The sequence below is a fragment of the Lissotriton vulgaris genome, chromosome 8 (assembly GCF_964263255.1).
Source record: "Lissotriton vulgaris chromosome 8, aLisVul1.2, whole genome shotgun sequence".
NCBI lineage: Eukaryota > Metazoa > Chordata > Amphibia > Caudata > Salamandridae > Lissotriton > Lissotriton vulgaris.
Window position 1 is genome coordinate 1,167,494,886 of NC_141696.1, and position 23,245 is coordinate 1,167,518,130.

Below are 23,245 nucleotides of genomic sequence, written 5' to 3' on the forward strand. Positions count from 1 at the left end.
ACCCCACAGGTAAGAGCACCACTGTTTGACATCTGTTCACCCAGTTGGACCCTTTGGGACCGCCCTAGCAAAAAGCACTGGCGGGCCAACTCACTGATGCCCAGATTAGCAATTCAAAACAGGAGCTGTGCGTGATTGACTGTATCAAACGCCTCTGACAGATCTAACAGAATCAGGGCGCTCGCATCTTTGTTATCGGCCGTAACTCTGAGCTCATCAAGCTCGGCAACATCAACAGTTCAGTGCTATGGTGAGCCCTAAAGCCGACCTGCCTCACCTGGAGTAGGTGGTGTTCCTCTATTAAAGATGAGTGATGTGAGGACATGTTGCTCCAGTACTTTTGCTAGAAAAGGGAGCTGAGAAATGGGCCTATAGTTTTTAAAAGTGGCCACATCTACCCCTGGCGTCTTCAACAAGGGAGTAACCCTGTCTCCCTTCATACCAGTGGGCAAGTAACCTGTCTCCAGGTAGTGATCAAGTAGAGAGAGAAACTCTTTCTAGCCCAGGAAGGGCCGTGCGAAAGATCCTTGAAGGGCAGGGATCTGCAGGGGAGCCAGATTTGACGCGATTCATCAGGCATGATAGGCGTGCTGGATCTAAGTTAGGAAAGACGGAGAGCTGCTTCACTGGGATACAGGGGGCTAGAGTCTGGTCTGGGGCTATCTGATTTGTTGGAGTGTTATATATCTTGGTGAGAATGTCCCTAGCTTTCTGAAGAAAGAAATCCTGGAATTTGTTGAAGTCTTCAGGCTCAGGTGCCAATTTCTGTTCTGACTTCTGGCTAAGCTCTTTGAGGATTCTGAACGTTTCCCTTTGTTTGTTTGTAGCATCTGTCATTCTTGCCTCATAATATTCAGCCTTTCTGGCCATAATGGCCTTTTTGTATAGAATTAGCATGGCTATATAATTAGCAGGCATGGCTGGAAGGTATAATTTACGCCATAGCCTCTCAGCTTGACAAAGAGTTTGCTTCCTTCTCTACAGGTCCTCGTTAAACCAGGGGGCTCCCTGGCCCTTCTCTCCAACTCTTTTCTTTCGTGCCGGTGCTTCCTAATCTATGGCCCTACTTAAGTTACCAATTAAGGCCTCACTCTCCAGGTCGAGGTTACCTTTTGTACATTTTTTTACGGGAGGTACTAAGTAGCGTGCCTATTAGAGTTTCAGCCTCAATGTTGTACCAGCTGCGCACCACTCTCCACTCTGGGGGTGGATGTGGCAGTTGACGGTCTGACCAAGCGCATGGGCGGATGTCTGTGAGACTCACCTGTGGCTCAGTTGTCCAAATGAGGTCTAGGATATGGCATTTAACATGGGTGAAGGAGAGCAAACATTGTGCACTGGTTAATCACAGTAGATCAGTGCGGTACAAATCCAGACAGCACTGTGGAGATTGGTTGGTCCATCAATAAGGATAGTCTTGAGGCTAATATCTTGGCCAAAATTCTATTATCTCACCGAAGAGATTGCAGTAATATCCCAGCCTACAGACAGTAAGGATAGACCCTAGCAGGTGGGGGGCAAGGATGTGTTTATGTTGCTTGTAATATTCTCCTGTAAGACCATCTGCCTCCTGGGCTTTGTTTCCCTTCAGTCCTTTGATGGCCACTATTATTTACTCTGTAGCAGTTGGGTTACTAAGGAATTGTCCATGCACATCATCTAGTCATACCGTAGCAATCTCATTCAGGTAGGCCAGTACAAAGTCTGTTTTTTCTACCAAACGTGTGAAGTATAACTGTTGGCAATACTGCACTGATTAATTAACAATGTCCTCATTCTTTCTTATAAATACGTATCCTCGATCTGTGTGCAATTGAATGATATGGTTTCATTGTCTTTCCTCTTTCAGAGTTCCAACAAAGATTATATATGGTTGCTCGCCTATCAAAGATCTAAAAACCTCAAAGAACTTCTTAACACTCCTGTTAAGGAGAAGATGATATGGAAAGGAATGTCCAAATGTTTCAATTGCATTCATTGTAATAACGTAATCAGCGGCAAAACATTGATGCATCCCACTAAAGGCTTCCCTATAAAATTGCAGCATTCGAGTACTTGTGACACCGCAAATTGTGTTTATTTGATTAAGTGCCCATGTGGCAAAATATACATCGGCCAAACCGAACGTAAAATCAAAGTCCGTATCACGGAGCACAAGAGTAAAATTAGATTAAACAATATGAAATCAACGGTGGCTAACCATTGGAAAGAAAAGAATCACCAAATCTCTCAATTGAAATTCATGGTGATCGAGTCAATCCAGCAGCGCCCTGACATGGATCCTGTTAAGCAGAGACTGAGAGCGGAGTTCTATTGGATAAAAAAGCTTAACTCCACCCATCTTTTGGGGTTGAACGATCGCATAGAACACTCGTGGGTTCTATAATTCACTGATCCTCAGCATTGACTTTTGAATATTTCTGTACCCCGTTAAGCTGCGCAGCTTATTTCCCGATGATTGCAAGTAACAATGTGCATATCGTTGTATTTTTGATTCATCGTAACATCATTCATTAATGTTCATGCAACGCCATTTCTTTTATTGTTTTGCTAATGGTATGAGTATTCTTGATATATTCATTGTTTTATTTTTTCACATCACGCGCTGCGTGCCATTTAACCATGTTATGAAGCAAGGGTACTTATATCACGTGACCGGGGTGCCGCAACATCATTGGTTGCGGTCGCGATCACGTGACTGAGGTTTTCCCCTATGAGAACCCTCGTTATAACCATGTTGGTAAAATTTGGAATCCATTGAGGCGCGAACGCGTCCTACCACTCGTAAGTTGTATGTGTGTGGGTTATTAGATGGTAACATTTAAGGGAGGGCAGTGAGATCTTGTTAGTATAACGGGTTCACCATGAGTTTTGGTGTGGCATTCTCCTGCCATGTTAAGTTGTAAAACATGTTTTTTCCTTCGGTGGCGTGGATCTTTTTCTTAAGCAGCACACACTTTCCCGTTTTTCTATTTCCGGTTGTAACGTTGCATAGAGCATTTACCATGTTGACGATATGGTACATTTGTGGATTATCGAGGGTGATTAATTTGGTCCTGTTTGATTCTCATTTGCAGACCCCTGACGAAGGGTCATGTTTCCTTTTGACCCGAAATGCATTGGGTGTTATGACAAAGTGGATTATTGCTTAAAAAACATTGCTACATAAGAAGGAGATTATGTTGGCATGGATTATCATGTAATCTGACAAAATCAACTGATTTGAACCACATTTTGAAGAACTGAATAAAAATACATGAACTTCAATGAGAAACTTCGTTTTCGTTGTGAATTTGGCGCTCAGTCTGGAGGATAGTGTTCCTAACCTCAACAATCGCTATACATTTCTAAAGGCACGTTTTGACTACGTGCGTCGACTGAGTGCCACCCTGTAAACCTCAAAACGTTTAGAACATTCATTTAACTTGAGTGCCCGGGATAACATTGTGTTCTGGTTGCTCGCCTTCGCCATATTGCCTTTTCAGGGCATGCTTACCTTTCTGCAAGTTCTCTATACTTCTGCAACAGTTTGTGCTGATTATGCAAGTTTGTATTGTGGATCAATTCGGGAATGTTACTCTCTAGAGGCCTAATTTCTTGCTCCAGAAGCACCATTTGGGAGTGTATGTCTTTAAAAATGCAAGCTTGTTTGGCTTTTGAAATGCCTCTTATACATACATTAAACGCTTTCCATAAATGTGGCGTGGGTTGTTACTAAGGCTGTATTGTGCTGGGAATATTCTAATACAGCTTCCTATACTTCTCCATGGAAGACCCAGTCAAATGCTTTAAGGGAATCTCCAGCCTGGGTGGCATAGGACGGAGTAGGGAAAAGTTAATGCCAATTTCACAGGTGAATTAACTGAAAATGAACTGATAAAACTCGTGGTGTTGTATATTTTCTGTCATCCATGACATTACATCAACTGAGGTCAGCCAGTTATTTGTGTGTGACTATGACCCTTGAAGTGCAGGGTAGAAAAGCTTATTCAATTTCATAAACGTGCCACTGCCGCCACATATCAACAAAGCCAAATCGATCCATTATGTCCATTAGAGTACGCTGCAAGTGCATTTTAGTAGAGACTCGAGCAATCTATTGCCAGACTACATTTCATACCCACATTATTATGTCTGCTTTTATGCGGTTAAATAGGAGTATGGCATGAATGAATTTGGGTGTGTATTTTGGAAGCATATGCATTTACAGTAGTACTACTTACTACTTCATTGTGCTCCACTACTCCATCTAGCACAATAAATCTGCCTTCTGCATTTTTATATTTCTGGTATAGTTTAAAGTCAACCCTGATATGAATCAGAATACACACCCATCTGTGGCAAGTGCTGCATGAGGAGAAGAGCCTATGCCCCCCTCCTGCAATGCAAACCCGTTCGGGCCTCACGACAGCAGATAAGTTTTCTGCAGGCAAGCGGTATCCGTTTTGTAATGGCCCAAATAAGCTAGTACCCGATTACACTTTTGTTGAGACCATTTTAAGTGCCATGATGTGAAAAATAATGGTTTACTGAAATGTGCTGTCATGTACCCTCCTGGGAAACCTCTGGCTAAATTTAAATACTTGAGCACCACTTCTGGCAAATGTATTGTGTGCCAAATAGCACGTGTGGTCACAAATAGATCCCAAATATCACACCACCCCACCCACACTGACTGTCCAACTCTCAGTGACATATCCCCCCAAACAAATCCCCAATATTTATGCTAGTGACACCATGAGGCGTAGCAATGCTCCGTAAAACTAGGCCTCTTTGAAGTAAATCCATCCACTATGTCTATTGCCCGGACCACGTTCATGCATCATTGACTAAATATATGTATCCTTCCTGAGTAACATTATCATTAATATAAGGGCTAAAGACTGTAACTGCAAAGCCTGGCAATATATATGACAGTACAAATTATCTGTATTAATTCTGCGGTGCCGCAGTTGGCTGTGGGGTCTTACTCATCTGGGGTGCTCAGCATCGGTTGGTGATGGTCCAGGTATTAAGGGGCTTTTTGCAGAAGGTCCTGGCATCTTTTAAGATCCTCTCATCAGGCACAACTCTCAAACCTGGCTGGTTAAGCATACTATATCTTTATCATGTAATGTTTGTACCACGTCCTGGTACTTCCTTTCTTACATCTTGGACTGAATTCAAGGAAAATAGATATTGGAGAGCCTTGATGCTGCAATAGACCTTGTTCTCTTGCCAGATGTTGTGCCATATTGTGGTCACAAAACTTCAATAGACTGTCTAAAATGGGTCCGGAACCTCAATTGGGCTTACTTAGACAACAAACAGAATTCTATGGTTCCCATAACACACCTCTTGAGGTAAATTGGCTCATAATTACCATACTTGCTAGTCAAGCTGTCAAATTTGTTTACTTTTAGAAAAAGGAAAACGTTGAACGTACTGAATGATCAAACTGATCCCTGGAAACCCTAGAGGAGACTGGTGATTGAAAAAAATGTAGGAAGTGACTACCACATGGTGTGTACACTTGGCAAGAAAAGTATCTGAACTAGGACTACACCACCTCATCTTGTCCATCAGCCTGTTTAGAGGTTTAAGGAATTCAGTGTTGCCAGTTCTCTGTGTTCAATGGGATCCAGGCTCATCTGCACATTTCCATTAACATATATTTGCTTCTTTCTTTAGAGCCTAAGTAGCTGGATATTACTCTGAGCATAATGAATCCAGAGAAAATCCCTTTTCAGACTTTCAATTTAAAAGGGAAGAAAAGCTGAATAGTCGAAACTTACTTAACTTTTTATATGGTGGTGTGGGGACAACAATCCTATATATGGTTAGCACAGAGCTACTATGCATACTGTCCACTCTATGATACTGTCCACTGTTATTTCTTTTGATTAAGTTTAAGAAGGTAGTAATAATGATCTCTAATACGTAAAATAGAGAAACCATTGTTCATTAATAGTTCCTGTACAACTATTGTGTGTACCCTTGTGTTCCTAACACTCAAACTAGAGAAAGGCATGAGAAAAACACTGTACACATTAATTGTGACAGCAGCATATAAATCAGCTTGGCCTGTAGTTTTGGGCATAAGTAAGGTATGTTTTCATCATTTCAGACAGTCTATATTCTTTCCCTTCGAGTATAAGCAACAGCAGGTCTTGTCGTCAGTACTAGAGTATGTTCTATTAACTTCAGGGGCGAGAGTTAGGCTTTGTGGCTCAGTCCTTTCCCATGGAATTGTGCAGAGAGCTTCCTGAAGTGAACATGCATAGCAGGGAGGATCAGCAGGTGGAAAATGTGTCCTAATGATCCAGGACCACTATCCAATCTTCTTCATTCAACACCAGCAGGTGACTCAAGGATAGCATTTTAAATCTGTCTTGATGCAGAAATTGAGATTTATTAGTCTTGGGTCAAAGATGGGCCTGAGCGCTATTATCTTGATGAGCATGAAGAAAAGGGAATAGATCCAGCAGAAGAAGTAGAGTCTACAGTTGGTAGCCTCCCTTAGTTCCACCTCTCTTACAAAAAGGAAGATTTACATGGTTTGGGAGGGGTTGAACTGCCAGGGGAAAAGGCCCTGGAAAATGCCACAAAAGTTGAGATAATCTTGATGGAACTGCTCGACTTTTTTTTCTTTTTTAACATCACATCAAGTTCACAGGGATCTTGTTCCTTAGTGATGGCATAATAATCCCTGGGATTGTAAATTCTGAGACAATCTTCCTTGTAATGATTGTTGCTCCTCTTCAGTTCCCATTTGGTAAAGCTGGGAGTGGAGATAGACACTCAGAAAGCATTCACTTTTCAGGTGTTTGTAGTAGCTATGCCACTAGCAAATATCCTTTGTCAAGGTGGTGCTTACTTGCAACAGGAAACTGACTTGCTCAGACTCGTCTGCTCCAATAAGGTGAGCACACATGATGGTCAGTTGCTCATTCGAGAGGATATGGCTCAAACTAGATACAGGATTGGGCTCCAACGGTATTTGCAAGATGAGAGAAGAGAATTGAGCAGAAGAGGCACATGTAAAGGTACACAGGAGACGGCCATCTCAAGTCTAGACTGTTTCACATAACAACCCTCTTTCTTGAAGCTACACCTATCCGAAAGTACAACCCCCTCATGTTCATCACTCCTCTAATTGATATCACATCAGATATACACACATGCACACTCTTGGGAGAAGCGAGGGTGTCCAGTCACAGCAGACATCAGGGAATTATTACGAAGAGCCAATAGGCAGTATCCTCAATCTGGTGCACTGGTAGAGAGGCCAGTGCCCCACAACTATAAATCAACTGTGAGCTATCATTAGTCGAGCTGTGGTCTGGTGACAAGAGCCGACCCGTTGAAAGGAGTACCACATTGTGGTGGAAGGCTCCTCTTGCAAAGTTGACTACACCATTGATAAGAAATGGACTGAAGAATCGAGTAGAACACCTATCAGGACCCAGATTTGAGTACTTGTGCAAGAAACATTTTGGGTACATCAGAAATTATGAAAACTGGAGCTATGCAGCAAAATATAGCTGCACCAAGGGCTTTCAACCCTGAAAAGCCTAAGACATCTCGTTTCAGTCCGGGAGTGAGGTGACAAATATTGGCTGTGGTAGGAGAAATGGTACCAGACTACTTCCAATTCCAGTGTGCCAACCATTGGAGGTAGGTCAGCCATTGTGGTTAACCTGCCAAGTAGAACCAAATAGTAATATGCACACAATTCTAATGATATGTTAAAAAAACAAGATGGCACTGGTTCTGCTGTGCACAGGCTATTAAAGTGTACCTTTCATGTAAAGATACTTATTTGGTGGCAAGCAATGTCAGTCATTTAGACATATAATCATTACCATCACATTTGGCTTCAATGGAACCAAGAGCAGTCTACAGACACATCACTTTCGGCAAATACACTAATACAGTGTGCACAAAAGTGTCCATCATCAGAGCCAAATTTAGAAATTGGGAGTGGTACACATTTGTAAAATGAGAATCACTTTGCATGGACGGTCTAGAATCTGCCCCATAGAGGTAAATAAAACTTCAGTGTAATGATAATTAAGACAATCTCAATAATTCAATATATACCATCAGATCATTTTATTTGTGTTATTAAAGCACAAGTTATTACTTGTGTAACGATATATCTGTAAGAGTTAGTGATAGATTCCTTACCTTAGAATATCCCCAGGCGTCAGACTGGATCCGGATTTTTTTTTGCGTAGCAGTACCCTTGCGTGTCGGTAGGCGTCGTCTGCGGCTCCGCGTCCATCGTGGGCACCGTGATGACGTCGTCGGAGTACTTAGACGCCGCCTCCGCGTGCTGACGTCAGTTCTTAGACACAGCTTTTCCGCGCCAGAAACGCAGAGCTATGCTAAAAACCAACACTGGTGCCATTGAAACTAGGGCCCTGAAAGGGGATGGCCTTAACCCTAGATATCGGTTCGCAGAACGGGGTGGATGGGTGGGTCGGAAAGGAATCTATCACTAACTAATGTCTCTTACAGATATATCGTTACACAAGTAGTAACTTGTGCCTCTGAAAGAGACGTGTTAGTGATAGATTTCTTACCTTAGAATAGATATCCCAGCAATACCAACCCCGGTGGTGGGTCTGCGAACCAATAATCACACCAGAAAGTCCTGGAGGACAGAACGGCCAAAGAAGCCATCCCTCCGGACTTGGCTGTCCAGGCAATAGTGTCTTGCAAACGTGTGCAGCGAGGCCCACGTAGCTGCCTGGCAAATGTCCTGCAAGGGCACTCCTCGGCCCAGGGCAGTTGTAGTCGCCTTGGCCCAAGTGTAATGCGCCCTTAGTCCAACAGGGAGTTCCTTCTTAGCCAAGGAGTAACACGCCTGGATACACAAGATGATCCACCGCGAGATGGTCCGCTTGTGCACTGCCTTTCCCTTCTTAGCACCCACGTAACCAACAAAGAGTTGGTCATCCACCCGGAACTGGCGTGTGCGATCCAGATAGTAAGAGAGCGCATGTTTTGGGTCCAGACGGTGGAACCGCACTTCCTCCTTTGAGGGATGCAGAGGCGGAAAGAAGGTGGGCAAGGTGATGGACTGCCCGATGTGGAAGGCTGTGACTACCTTGGGCAGGAAAGAGGGCCTTGTCCGCAACACAACCTTGTCCGGATGGACAGAAAGGAAAGGAAGTTTAGAGGATAGAGCCTGGAGCTCACTCACTCTCCTGGCAGAGGTGATGGCAACCAGGAAGGCAGTCTTCAAGGTAAGAAGGCGGGTAGGACAGTTGTGAAGTGGCTCAAAGGGAGCGCACATCAGAAAAGTAAGAACCAGGTTCAAGTCCCACTGAGGCTTCACAAAGGTAACAGGTGGAAACATATGTGTGATGCCTTTCAAGAATCGATTAACAACAGGGGACTTGAACTAAGAAGGTTGATCAGGCAGCCTCAAAAAGGCTGAAAGAGCAGAAAGGTAGCCCTTGATAGTGCCCAGAGCAGAGCCCTGCTGGGCAAGAGAAAGAAGGAAGAGAAGAACCTCAGAAAGAGGGGCAGAGAGAGGATCCACAGCCTTTGCTGTGCACCATGCCACAAATCTGTTCCACCTGCAGGTGTATACCGACTTTGTGGAGGGACGCCTGGCTGCCAGAATGATGTTACAGACTTTAGGAGGCAAGTCAAATGGCCTCAACTGTCGCCGCTCAATCTCCAAGCATGGAGGTGGAGACTGGACAGGTTCAGGTGGAGGACCGTCCCCTACTGCTGCGACAGAAGGTCCTCCTGAAGAAGCAGACGAACCGGGGGATCGACTGACATACTGAGTAGCTCGGGATACCAGTACCTTCGTGCCCAGTCCGAAACCACAAGGATGACTTGTGCCCGGTCGCGCTTGATCTTCTTCAGCACTCTGGGCAGAAGTGGTAAAGGGGAAAGGCATACAACAGACCGCAACTTCACTCGAGACGAAAAGCATCTCCGAGCGGGTGCTGCCTTGGAAATTCCAATGCGCAGAACTGATGACATTGCGCCTAACCAAGGCTCTCCCCACTGCTGAAAGAGGCCTTGCACCACGTCCAAGTTCAGAAGCCATTCGTGATCCATCATGCACCGGTGGCTGAGTTCGTCCACCCTGGCGTTCAGAGAACCTGCCAGGTGTTGAACCACCAGGGTCACACCCTGATGTTCCAGCCACTGCCAAAGGCACAGAGCCTCCTGGCAGAGGGTCCACGACCCCACCCCGCCCTGTTTGTTGCAGTACCACATGGCGGTGGTGTTGTCCGTGAACACCTGCACTACACTCCCCCGGACAGAGGGGAGGAATGCCTTCAGTGCTGGACGAATCGCCTGCAGCTCCAAAAGGTTGATATGGAGCCGGGACTCCGCCGGAGACCAGAGGCCTCTGATCTCCGTCTCTCCCATGTGGCCTCCCCAGCCCTGGAGGGACGCGTCCGTCACGACTACGTGCTCCGGTTGGGGAAGGGAGAGGGATCTGCCGCTGACCCAATCGCGGTCCGTGAGCCACCACTGCAGCTGTCTCGCAGTGCCCTCCGAGATCAGGACATGGTCGGACAGGTTGCCCTGATGCTGGGCCCACTGAAACTTCAGGTCCCACTGCAGAGCCCGCATCCGCCAACGGGCGTGATGCACCAGAAGGATGCAGGAAGCTATCAGCCCCAGAAGCCGCAGCATCAACCTGACTGAAACTCGGGATAAAGGCTGAAAGATTGGAATCAGAGCCTGTATATCCCGAACCCGCTGTTCGGGTGGGTAAACCTGAAACTGCGCCGAGTCGAGAACCGCTCCGATGAAAAGGAGCTTCTGAGAGGGACACAGGTGTGACTTCGGCACATTGATGGAGAACCCCAGATGGTGCAAGAGGCCTGCCGTCGTCTGGAGGTGGCTGACGACCGTCTGGGGCGAGCCCGCCTTCAACAACCAGTCGTCGAGGTAGGGGGAAGACTGAAACCCCTAACCTGCGCAGATGAGCTGCGACCACCGCCATCACTTTCGTGAACACCCGTGGAGTGCTGGTAAGACCGAAGGGGAGCACGGTAAACTGAAAGTGCTCGTGGCCTACCGTGAACCGCAGATTGTGCCGGTGGGCCGGCAGGACGGGGATGTGGAAATAAGCATCCTGCAAGTCCAACGCTACCATCCAGTCTCCTGGGTCCAGGGCAGCTAAGACCTGAGCCAGTGTCAGCATTTTGAACTTTCCTTACGGAGGAAGCCGTTGACGTTCCGTAGGTACAAGATAGGGCGTAGGCCCCCTTTGCCCTTCTTGGGTACCAGAAAGTAGTGGGAGTAGCAACCACACCCTACTTCTGGCCCAGGAACGCGCTCGATGGCCCCCTTGGCCAAGAGGGCCGAAACTTCCTCCTGCAGAAGCCGCAAATGATCCCCCGATACGCGGTGGTGTTGCGGTGGCATGGCTTGAGGGGTCGTCTCGAAGGGGAGGGAGTAGCCAGTTCGGACGATTTGCAGCACCCACCTGTCCGACGTGACAGTGCGCCAGTGGGAGTGGTGATGGCGAGCCCAGCCCCCTACTGGCGTCACATGGGCTGAAAAGCACGGACTAGGAGGGTTTTGAGGCGGGTGCTGCGGGGGAGGGTGTGGACTGGCCTCGCGGTTGTCCCTGACCGCCTCCACTGTGATTTCCACGGCCGCCACCGCGCTGGATGTTAGTCTGCGGTGCATGGCTGGCAGCACGTGTGGGGGCGCACCTTCCCTGGCCACGAAAGAAGCGAAAGGCACCCGTTTGCTGGCGCGGGCCGAGAGGCCCAAGGACTTTGCAGGTAGCCCTGGAGTCCTTAAAGCGCTCAAGCGCATGGTCTGCCTTGTCGCCAAAAAGGCGACGGCCATCAAACGGCATGTCCATCAGTGTGTTTTGGACATCGGCCGAAAAGTTGGCGGACCTCAACCAGGCGTGGCGACGAATCGCCACTGTCGTTGCCATCGCTCTACCTAGTGAGTCGGTGGTATCCAGCCCACACCGGATAGACTATTTTGCTGCATCCCGGCCCTCCACAAGGGTTGGCCGTGTTTGGCCTGTACCTCCAACGGACACTCTGGCAGCAATTCTGCAACCGTATCCCACAGAGAGTGGGTGTAGCGGCCCAAGAGGCATGCGGTGTTGGAAGACCGCAGTCCCAGACTAAGGGAGGAGAATACCTTTTTGCCGTACTGCTCATACCTCTTGGATTCCCTGTCCGGCGGAGCCGATGGGAATGCGGTCTGGGAATTTGATGCCTGGGGTGGGGTGGGTGGACAGGAAACATGGGTCGCCCGGGGCCGGGCGGCGGTGCCTGGCCACGTTCCTATCTACGGGCGAACCCATAGCGGGCCTGGACCAAGTGCCCAAAAGAACGTCGGTCAAGGACTCATTAAACGGCAGCAGAGGCTCGGCCGAGCTTGACTGTGGTTTAAGGACCTAAGTGAGGAGGCTAGTCCTCACGGCCGCGACGGGGAGTTCAAGGCCCAAGGCCTTGGCTGCCCTCATCAACACCACACTATAGGTTGCCCCCTCCTCCGTAGCCGCGGTAGGAGGTGAGACAAAGCCAGTGTCTGGTGATGTGTCCAGACCACTGGCATCCCAAGTCCACCTGTCCAGTCCTCTTGAGACTGACACTTTCGGGTCAGAGGGTCCTCAGACCCCTCCCAATACTCCTCTTCACCCATCCCCTGATAGTCAGGGTTGTCAAACGATGAGGCCGGTTCATAGAAGCTAAACTCACCAAGCGGCGTCGAAAGCGGCGCCCAGCGGCGCCATTCCGACGCCGGAACCGGAGCAAGGGAGGCATCAGGGACGGCGCCGCCCGAGGACGGCGCCGGAGTGAAACCTGAGGGACCGACGCCGGTGAGGTCGTTAGGTCAACCGGCGCCGACCTGGATCCCGAAGCAGATCCAGTGGGGCCCTGCGGCGCTGGCAGTGTCGGGCCGAAGCACCCGACGGCGTCGGGACCGAAGCCCCCGACCCGCTAGGGGCCCCAGACGGGTCCGCTGGGCCCGAAGGCGCTGCGGAACCCGTCGGGGAAGAGAGGTTCCTCATGGCCATGAGGAAGCGCTCGATCTCCCCCGGCGTCGCGTCTTGCCCAGGGACCGGAGGGTGTGGAGCAGGCCGCGACTCCGACGGAGCCGCGTGGGCGGTGTCACCCGAACCCCCGGCCGCATCGTGCGAGCGTCGGGGGGAGTGAGCGAGGACGTCTCTTCGACTTCTTGTGCTTACCGGACGACGACTTCGACCCGGAGGAGTGATGTGGACTCTCGGAGCTGTGATGGCTCCGACCCCGCGACCTGTCCCTTGACCTCCTGTGGGACCGGGACCTCTCGCGGCACGGGGCCAACTCCGGAGTTCGAGTCGCTTGCGGGACCGCTCCCACCTAGCTTTCGAAGTCACGGCCCGGCAGTCGGGGCAGGCCTTGTCATCGTGGTCGACACCGAGACAGTGGAGACACCGACGGTGAGGGTCCGTGACCGACATCAGTCAGTCGCAATCCTCGCAAGGCTTGAAACCAGGCATCCCTAGGCACCGTCCGGAGTCGCAAGATTCAAGAAAAGATGATCAAAAAAAGACTAGTCAAAAAGTGATTAAAGTACTGCTTTTTCCAGATCTGCGCTTGCTGGCGCGGAAAAAAGAAGAACTGACGTCAGCACGCGGAGGTGGCGTCTAAGTACTCCGACGACGTCATCACCGCGCCCACGACGCGGAGCCGCAGACGACGCCTACCGACGCGCAAGGGTACTGCTACGCAAACATTTACGGATCCAGTCTAACGCCTGGGGATATTCTAAGGTAAGGAATCTATCACTAACGTGTCTCTTTCAGATAGATGTTCTTCAAAGTGTTCCACTACTACAAGACAGTAAGTGGATTGAACCGATCATGCACTGATTACTACAATGTAATGTATTGAGGTTTTCCAGAGAAAGCATTTCAAGGGATCCAATATATTAAAAATGCCTTTTTTCAAGATTACTACTTGGGCTGGCTCCTCAACTGCATACAGCAAACCTACTAAAAGAAGCTGCATTAACTCCCAGGCCACCAGCATGTACACTTCAAAACACTGTGCTTCTGTCACCAAGCTTTCTGTAGCAAAGGACAGGCATTTATTTCCACAAGACAAACTGATGCGCTACTCCCCCAATCACGCGCCAAGGCCCTTGGAGGCTAGGCGCTTGATAGTATTCTAAATTAGGGGAAAGCGTTCACTCTAATGGCACCTAAATTATGGAATGCAATGATGGAATCTCGAAGGGATTAAGGAGAATTTCCGGAAATTCCACAAAAGAGTAAAATCTCAGCTTTACAAGTGAGCTGGAAACTGGAGAAGAGGGCTTCAACCGAGATCTAACCATGTTAAGGTGTAGGGCAGAGACATCAGAGGGGTAACTATTGAGTCTAATAAATTCTATTGATCATTCGTTCTGCACATTTCAAAAGTCTTCCCATTCCCAAAGTAACAGCCCACAGCTAAACCACCGCTGCATCACACAATGTTTAATCAGTTGTCAAGACTGGACACAAGCATAGGATTGTTTTACATGTCTGATCAGATTACGTATTAGAATCCAAGGTGAATGAGAAAGTGATGACAGGTTTGAAAGTGATTGAGGATGGTCTCTCCTAGCATGTTGGAGTGACAGAGTCAGAGTAAGATTGCCCTGTGGCGGCTGTGCTAACGGGAGTTAGATGGGCTTTTTGAAGACTGTTGAGATGACAAGTAAGTGAAAGGAGGCATAGCTGATCGGTTTTAAGAGTCTGCAATCTGAGGGCAATTGACAGCTAGAGGGCATTTTCTTGAACTGAGTTTGGTGTACAACCCTGGTGAGCTTATTCTCAGATTATGGTCTGCACAAACTTTGACATTAAGGATGTTGTGTCACTTCCTGGGGGGTGATTTTGAGGGTAAGCACTGCCGTTCATGGAAGCCAATGGATAGACATAAAAGTTAATATCGACAAGATGAAAAGTATAACTGATTATTTTGCTAACCTGCATAGGGCAGATTCTAATGATCCTCTGTAAACAGACGCTTATTAATTTGCATAGTTAATTTTTTTTACAATTAAAATGTTCAATAAATTCTTTCCAAGACAGTGACTATCATAGCAGTGGCACAAATAGAAACTTTCCTATTTCAACTGAATTGTTAACAACCACTCGGCCGTCACCTACCCAGCCGGACATAGGGGACAGTTCTCCCCGTATTCCCGCTGTGTCTCCTTCCTCCCCCTCTCTCCGATGAATTACTGTAACATTGTTTTTTTTGCCTGTGTTTTACTATGCTCTGGTAACGGATGTAATTGTAACTTGTAACTCAACGATCCTCATGTAAAGTGCTCTGATACCTACGGGTCTAGCCAGCGCTATATAAAACTCTTCAAATAAATAAATAAAATAAACAGTATGGATAGGACCTCTCTAAAAAGGGATTTAGAATCAAAGGACATTTATGAGGTTCTTTATAAGCTACCCAAGACAAAGGCCCCAGGGCTAGATGATTTTACTATGGAAATCTTTCTGTAGTTTTCCAAGAATTTGGTCCCTAAGCTGTTTGCAACTAACAACAACTTTTGTCAAATAAGAGGCCTGAGGGTTTATTTATTGAAGCAATGTTGTGTCCAGTTAAGAGTCATTTCATATAACCCTTGAACTTTCTTAAATGTTATTAATGGTGCTGCAAGACCTAATGAATCCATGGCATCTACCATATTGCATGCTGTAAAAGCTTATGGATAGGTCAGATGAGATTTTAGTAATTAAGTCCCTAAAGTGGCATGCTTTTAGTCCAAAATTGCTCAAATATACTTTTATGTTGCATTTAAGTGTGTTCAGTCGTCCTACTTTTCACTCAAAAGAGGTACCGTTCAAGGATGTCTACTCCCTCCATTCCTTTTTATTCCCATATTAGAATACAGAGCCGCGGAAGGGACGTTTGTAGCAGGTACTACGCTTAGTGCCATTGAGCACGAGGTCCCCTCCGTTTTCTTCACAGGCTCATGATGCCATTGGCTTTGTTTTAGCAAATTGTATTTGAAGTTATCACCTTACGCCAGGCCAAGTACCATAGTAGGCACACTAGGTTTTATTCTACACATAAACATTATTTATGTTAGAGCAGTATTACACTGTCACATGTGAGTAGGGTAGGGATCTGTGCACCCGTCCTGAAGAAGAATCTTTAGGCTTCGAAACATGTTGACGCACCCAGGAGGTTATGTACATTAATTACACAAAACCTCCACCACACCTTTTTTAACAATACTAGCACAGAGGTATAATAAAATTCTTTATAGCCCTCACATGCCAGGTATGGTTTAACACTCACTTTCCATTCACTTCTGACCCTACCTTTCACTACCCTCACACACCACACATATCGATCACATCAGTGCTCCCGCGTATTCGCTGGTTAGTAGCACGCCGCGTTCCCAGAGGGATGCGAAGAACCCTATGATGAAGCATGACACCAAGGGCCCTTTTGTTGTGTGAGGGGTATTTAAAGAACACTATGTGCATCCCACCATTGTAGGAAACACATCCCTTTTCCAGACCTTGTTATACAGTCTTTCAGCTATCTTACATGGGTGGATTCTCTTTGTTTACATTCTTTGGGATTGACAGATTGCTTTCTAGGTTGTGATGGATAAAAGAAAGGTGAGATTTCCTCAGAACAACTTAAAAGTGCCTGCGTTCAATGGGTTGCCATTATATTTCTAATGTTCTTAAATAATCTTAATTTTTTTAAACAAAGTAGATTTGGGGCAAAATCTCCATGGTCTTCCATAAGCAGTAATAAGATCTAACACAAACTGATATGCTAGTTTTGCTCCGTTTTCTTATAAAAATGCTTTCTTTATATTGCCGACTCCTATATTTTAGCTCCCTCTTATGATCAAGCATTTATGTTGCTTGGTACGGTCACAATTTATTGATAAACTGTAACCACTTCTTTGTATAATATTACAAATAAGGGAATGGTATTGGTTTGGAGAAAGTGGATGTCTAGAAGGATCTGTTTTGTTTCACAGCTGGTTACAGAGAAGTGCCTTATTCCTTTTTTAAATTTAGTTCAGTCGTATAACATTCCACAGAACTGTAAAAGGCAGTTAGAACTTCCACAAAACTGTAACAGTTTGATAATCTGCCTTCTAGATCCTTTAGCACCAAACAAACTTTTATTTTTCTGAAACAGAATGTTCGATACCCCATTAGCTTTATAAGGAAGATTATATATCAAATTTGCGCTGATTATATGGCTGTCATAAAGGTAATGTTACGCATTCTTGAACAGTTTGCTTGAGAATTACTGAGATTTGTTGTGTGTCTGTTTCTTTTTTAGCTCTTAGCATTTTTTTGGGCGGGTTTAATGAGGCTTGGTCTGATTGTCAAAGAGACACTAAATTAGTTGCTATAATTTTGCCATTTGCAATTAGGTAATTCTACTTAAAAGACTACTGAAAAAAATCATATAAAGCATGATGGAATGTTGTGTGTCAAAATCATAGGTGCGATGGGCACAATTTGTCCTCTTTGCATTTACTATAAAATGTAATAAACTTTGGCTACCCTTGACTAAATTCTTAAAAACCTGTTCACTATCTTCGTCCAACGTGTTCCAAGTCTGTAAATCTCAAATATATTAAATTGTCCTGTTTTATGTTCTTATGTGTTAGATTGGGGAGCGTGTCCTGATCCTACCTCCTCATCCAAAAATCTTGGGGTTATGAATGATCCCATCCTCAGTATGCGCCAACAGGTTAACAGGACTGTATTGACCTGTTGGGGTATCATCCGCATACTGAGGAAAATTAGGCACTATCTTTCTTTGCAGGCAAGAAAGCAACTTGCTGTTGCCCTCCTGGGCTCCCGTCTGGACTACTGCAATGCGCTGTATGCGGGACTGAATAAAAGTCAGCTGCAGCGCTTGCAGGTGGTCCAGAATGCCGCAGCCAGATTTGTTCTGGGTCTACCCCGATGTGCCTCTGCCACCTCCGCCAGGAAGCAGCTTCACTGGCTTCCCGTTGAGGATCGGATACTTTTTAAGACCATGTGTATGGTTTACAAGGCTTTAGCAAAAAATAGCCTTACTGGAACTGGAATTGGATCCATTTTGTCCCATTACAATCCTGGCAGGAACCTTCGCTCTTCAAATAGATTTCTTCTCTCAGTCCCGCGTATTCGGAAAACTAGATGGGGTGGTAAAGCCTTTTCCAATCTGGCCCCAAAGTGGTGGAACGCTCTTCCACTGGAAGTAAGGTCTCTTCCCACTTTACAATTATTTAGAACTGCCCTGAAGACCCATCTCTTTGTACGCGCGTACATGTAGTTGTGCTTTGCCTTTTTGATCTTTTAGATAGGCGCCTTGACACCTTCGGGTTTAATTTGCGCAGTACAAGTTGCATAACAAATAAATAAATAAATAAATAAATAGATTGGGTTTCAAAGTCCTAAAATATCAGTTTTATAGTCTATTATCCAATATGCAAGTCCACTTATATATGTGTCTCTCTGTAAAAATGTGTAAAGGAGATTCTTTGTAGTGTGTACTAGTTGACAATTATTGTCATTTCTACAATCCTTCTTGCCTTTAATTTTGTTATTTGTTTTTTTCTCCTTTTATCATTTTTTTAATTATAAAATGTTAACCCATCATCATATCCGTTTCCTATGGAATAGTATAAATTGTATTAACATTCTTCCATCATGTTTTCTTTACTGCTTCATTGAACCAGTATTAATACAGTTATTATTCACACAGAATTTATCTGATTATTGTATTTAATGCTTGTCTTCATTAATTCTGTGTTAATCTCACTAAAGTCTTTCAACTAAAAAAAATCTACAATGCAAAAAAGAATGAAAGATAGAGGCCAGGACTAATTCTATTAAATGGAAGAGGATTGTTTGATGAGTGAAAAAGCATGCTTAATGTTCAACAGTTTGTGATATTGTGAGGTAGTAAATGGATGGTTCCAGAAGGCTTTACTCCTGATTTTTCACACTCAGACGTCTGACGGCAGCAGCAATGACTGTGATCCCCACCTCACTTTCCTAATTGTATATACAAGAGAGGCAAATTGAACACATCACTTACTACACCTTCCCGACACTCACATGCAAATGTATGCCAGTAGAGCGCCGGCAGTCCCAAAGCACTCCCATCTCCCTTTGACTGCACATTGTTCATTGTACGTTTATCACATAATTATCTCTTTCACAGTACGTCAAAACATTTTAGACACAAGGTTCTGGAACTTTGTTCAAGATAATGTAGTGCCTTGCAAAGACCACAAAAATTATAAAATTAGCAACAGAGATCCTCTCAATTTCCCATCTTAATGAATTGTGCATTATCTGAGTTCTTTGTCCTTAGACGCAGAATTAAGTGATTATCAAATTTCTGCCACTGATGTACATTAGGATTAGGAAATATTTAATAAAAAATGTTTTTATACATAAAAGTATTTACTCATTACTAATAAGAATATGCTGTGTCAATAGCTTTGCTGCGGACATACAGTGTAAACAGATTTGCAGTTAATACATTATTAGGTTTGAATATTATATCGATCTGCCACCTTCCACACTGATCCTGTTAGGTAAACTGAGGTGCTTTTCAGAATTTTGTAGTTAGTTAAAGCATTGGTGCAAGAACTGCTACATATGACAAAATCAAGGCTTTGTTTTAACCAGCCGACGTGAGTAAACGCATTGTTTATGAAGAATACTTCACAGAAGGAAATGTCCATTATGCTGATATCCTAGGCTGCAAGTACAGTGTAACACAGAAGGAGTGCAGGTGACAGGACAGTGCAAGTTAGTTTACTGCAGGTTTAACACCAGAAGCCAAGCTACAAGCACATAACAGAAAGGTGGGGAAAAGGGAAGACAGGAAAAGGGATTTTTTTTTGTAGTCAAAGAAAAGTCCCAAAGAGCAGAAGAAAGTAGCAACAAAGGAAATACCTTAAGATCTCGCCTTTCCAGGTGAATTAGCTCAGAGCCGCGGATGTCATGGCGGATGAAGATTTCTTTGTACTCTCCCAAAGTGAGCAGATCCAGCCAAGCAGCAACTTCATCCGTGCCCCATTTTTGAACTAACAAAGTTAAGAGCAAAACCCCCTTAATTTGTACATGCTCAAATGCATTACAGCAAAGGTTAGGGGAAAGAGTGGAAAACAGAGTAGAAACGCAGTGCTAGCAAGGGGAAAGGTTGAAGGTGTAGACTACATACAACTACCACTTACATTGTATTTTCATGCAGGTTACAGATCAGCATTAATTGTAAACTAACTACCGTCTCTAAACAAAGGACAGGGTTCATTGCTTTGCAGCCATGCTTTCAGCTTTTTTTAAGCCATTTTCCTCTATAAAGATATTGAAACCTCACATATATTGACCAATTCATAATTTTACGTATTAGGATCAGTGAGGCAAGGTTTAGATGTGTTTTGCAGTTTATAAATCATCTCTGTATAATTTTCAGCAAAAAACATAACAAATAGAAAATATTGGTTATAAGTAAAATATGTTCCATAATTCGTTTTTGTGTGAAAGGCACCAAGTTTAATAGTCTGAACACTTAACTGCATACATCATATACAGTAAAGAAAATCCTTGAAATTGAAAAGTAGGGTGCTCAAAATTATAAAAGCATTTGTTGCAGTACAATAACCCAGTGTGACACACATTCTTTGTTGTACACAAATAGGGCCCAACGCCATACACAGAAGTGTATTTACAGGCTACTTTGTTCATGTTTCAGTTTATTGCCTATGTTCAGGATATATGTATAACACATTGTACAGTGAAATACCTGCATGATCTTAAAGCTCTCATTAAAGTGAGAGATGGTGGACATGAAAATTCATTTGTGGTTCCTGCTAAATCTGATTAACTTGAGATATTCACATTTAGGGTAGAGTGATAAGAAGGCGGGATTCCGAAGAAAGGCAATGATGGAAGAGAGGTAGACTGAATTCTAGATGAGACTCCCATGTTAGTAAAGGCAACAGCAACCACCCACGGACTGTAAAAGGGTGATAAAATGAGGCCACCCACTTTACACAACTCACACCAATATAATTGCACCTGTGAGTGACTCGGACAGAGAAGAAAAACAATAGTAAAAGCAAAAACTCTGTAAATCTAATTTGGGTTTATATGGCTTCAGCAAATCAAGCCAGTGGACCAGATTACATAGACTGCGTAGTTCTGGAGGTAGTAAAACAGTGCACCGTTATAGGCATAAAACTGACAATGCCATTAAAAAAAAATCAGTTTTGGACCAACGGAACTGTGCACAAATTCACTGTGCCTCGATCTGCTGATGGCCTGGTTATGGGGCAATTTAAATGACCAGATCACGATACTGAGCCTACGAACCTCCAAAATGGAAGGAGGGAAAACTAAATATTTCAATTTAAACATTATATTCATATTATTACATTAGATTGTGTGCTCAGTGGTACCTAGTCACCATAAATAATGAAATGGAGGCTCTTCATGAATGTAATAGGAGATCAACATATCCAGCATGACACAAGACACAAATTCTGTTGCAGTATCCAAAACATACCAGGCGGAGGACTGGTCTTATGTTTTTGGACTTTTTCCTTTTTAAACTTTGGCACGATTCGAAATACTGTGCTTCTGCTGTTTCTTTTAGCATATTCCAGAGGTGGGTCCTATTCAGAATAGTTAAAAAAAGAAATAATTTAATTAATAACAATTTCAAATGAAAACTATCACAGAAGTACATTCTCACTGCAAACAAAAAAGTACATTTACGCTTAGTCTTCTATACCAAAATAAGGTTCTCTAGTACCTAAGAGCACAGATCATTTTCAATGATCTCATAAAACGAATTCCTACTCATGAATATTCCATAGGGGTGGAGTTTGTGGAGTTTTGCCCACTCTGCGCTCCATGCGAAATTCAGAAAAACTATGCAAACTTACGCGAAGCGAAGTTTTTTCTCTCAAGCGGCTCGACATCAGTAAGTTGGTGAGCACTCACGAGAAAAGTTCAGGCTCTAGGCTTCCTCCCGGTGTCACAACCGCTCGTGTTCAGAAATCTGCTATTCGCGTTAATGAAGCTGCCACTCGTGTAGAATGTCTACTCAAGCTTGCAGAAAGCAGCAGCATCCTCAGGCGCGACTCGTAGTGCCGCTCGCATTGACTTTAAAGCATGAAACAAACTCCCAGTGCTAAAAATCAGTAAGAGCCATACGACTTAACAGACTCTGCGGATTGCGACACAGTTTTTCTGGCACTTTGTGGAGTTCCACTAAGTAAATCTTCGCAAACTCTGCCCAGGCTTATATTCCAGTATGAACCTGAAGTCGGGAGGAGGGGGGGGGGGGGGGTGTTTGGGGGGGGGATGCTGGATCTTGAATAAAATGTAATGTTAACTACCTTCAGCAAATGGCATATTTCTAGTGTCATAATTAGGATTTTCCTCCTAAGAATTTAGTGTATATTCTGATAACTCAAGTTGTAAACGGCACCTCCATTAAGCCATTAACATTTCTGGGGTCACGCTTTAAATTTGGTGTGGCAAAATGAGATTTTTTAAATTGTAATAAAGACAGTCTTCTGATTAAATAGAAAAGAGGGAATAGGGGTTGTGTTGAAGGGCAGTAGCACGTTTAGTTGTACCAAGAGGGCTCAATTCAATATAATGTTAAAGAATATATACTGAATGTTCCTATCTTCTCTTAAAATAATTAAAAACAAATCATAAGCAGAGAAGAAACAATGTAGTCCTGGCTTTTGGGCAGGGTTTTGTTTTTCTAACATAGAAAAAAAAATGTTTTCCGCCCTTGACTGATCCACACCATTTTTGGGGTCTCTGACCCATCATGTGACCACAAAGACATTGGTCTGTGGCTGGCGAAGGTGGGATCATGCTTTGCGCTAATCTGGTTTTCTGAAGAGAATAAAGTTTTCAAGTTTCCTCCTTGTTGTCAGGTGTCATTACTGCATTTTAGGGGACAGTCGGCAGCCACGTGTAGTGACACCATAGTAGCACGTAGATGTGAAGAGAACCAGCGCGAGGCTGTGGTGGCGCCAACCCGTAACTCACTTGATGAAATTGACCGTTCTAGTCCTCTTCCGCTTAAGTTTGAAGACGCCTGTTTATGAGGTGAGAAGGAGCCGCTGTGTGCGCCTGTGCTGCTCCGCCTCGAATTTCGTTACCGGCACTGAGCATGTGCAGAGACATCGGCCTGCAGAGAACATAGGCTAGGCCTTAAGGGTGCTGACCCGCAACTGCCTTGTG

General features: G+C 44.9%; 1 protein-coding gene across 3 annotated transcripts in view; it reads right to left on the minus strand.

Moving 5' to 3' along the window:
- Nucleotides 1-23,245, minus strand: part of DGKH (diacylglycerol kinase eta) — a 749,224-nt gene that overhangs the window by 17,330 nt on the left and 708,649 nt on the right. For 2 of the 3 annotated variants that reach the window (XM_086935027.1, XM_086935026.1), the window contains exons 28-29: nucleotides 21,543-21,651; nucleotides 19,931-20,061 (exon numbers count right to left, since the gene is read on the minus strand). In XM_086935027.1, the coding sequence (XP_086791153.1) occupies nucleotides 19,931-20,061; nucleotides 21,543-21,651 (240 nt within the window). The remainder of the gene's footprint in view (nucleotides 1-19,930; nucleotides 20,062-21,542; nucleotides 21,652-23,245) is intronic. The other variant, XM_086935028.1, reaches the window with a different exon arrangement.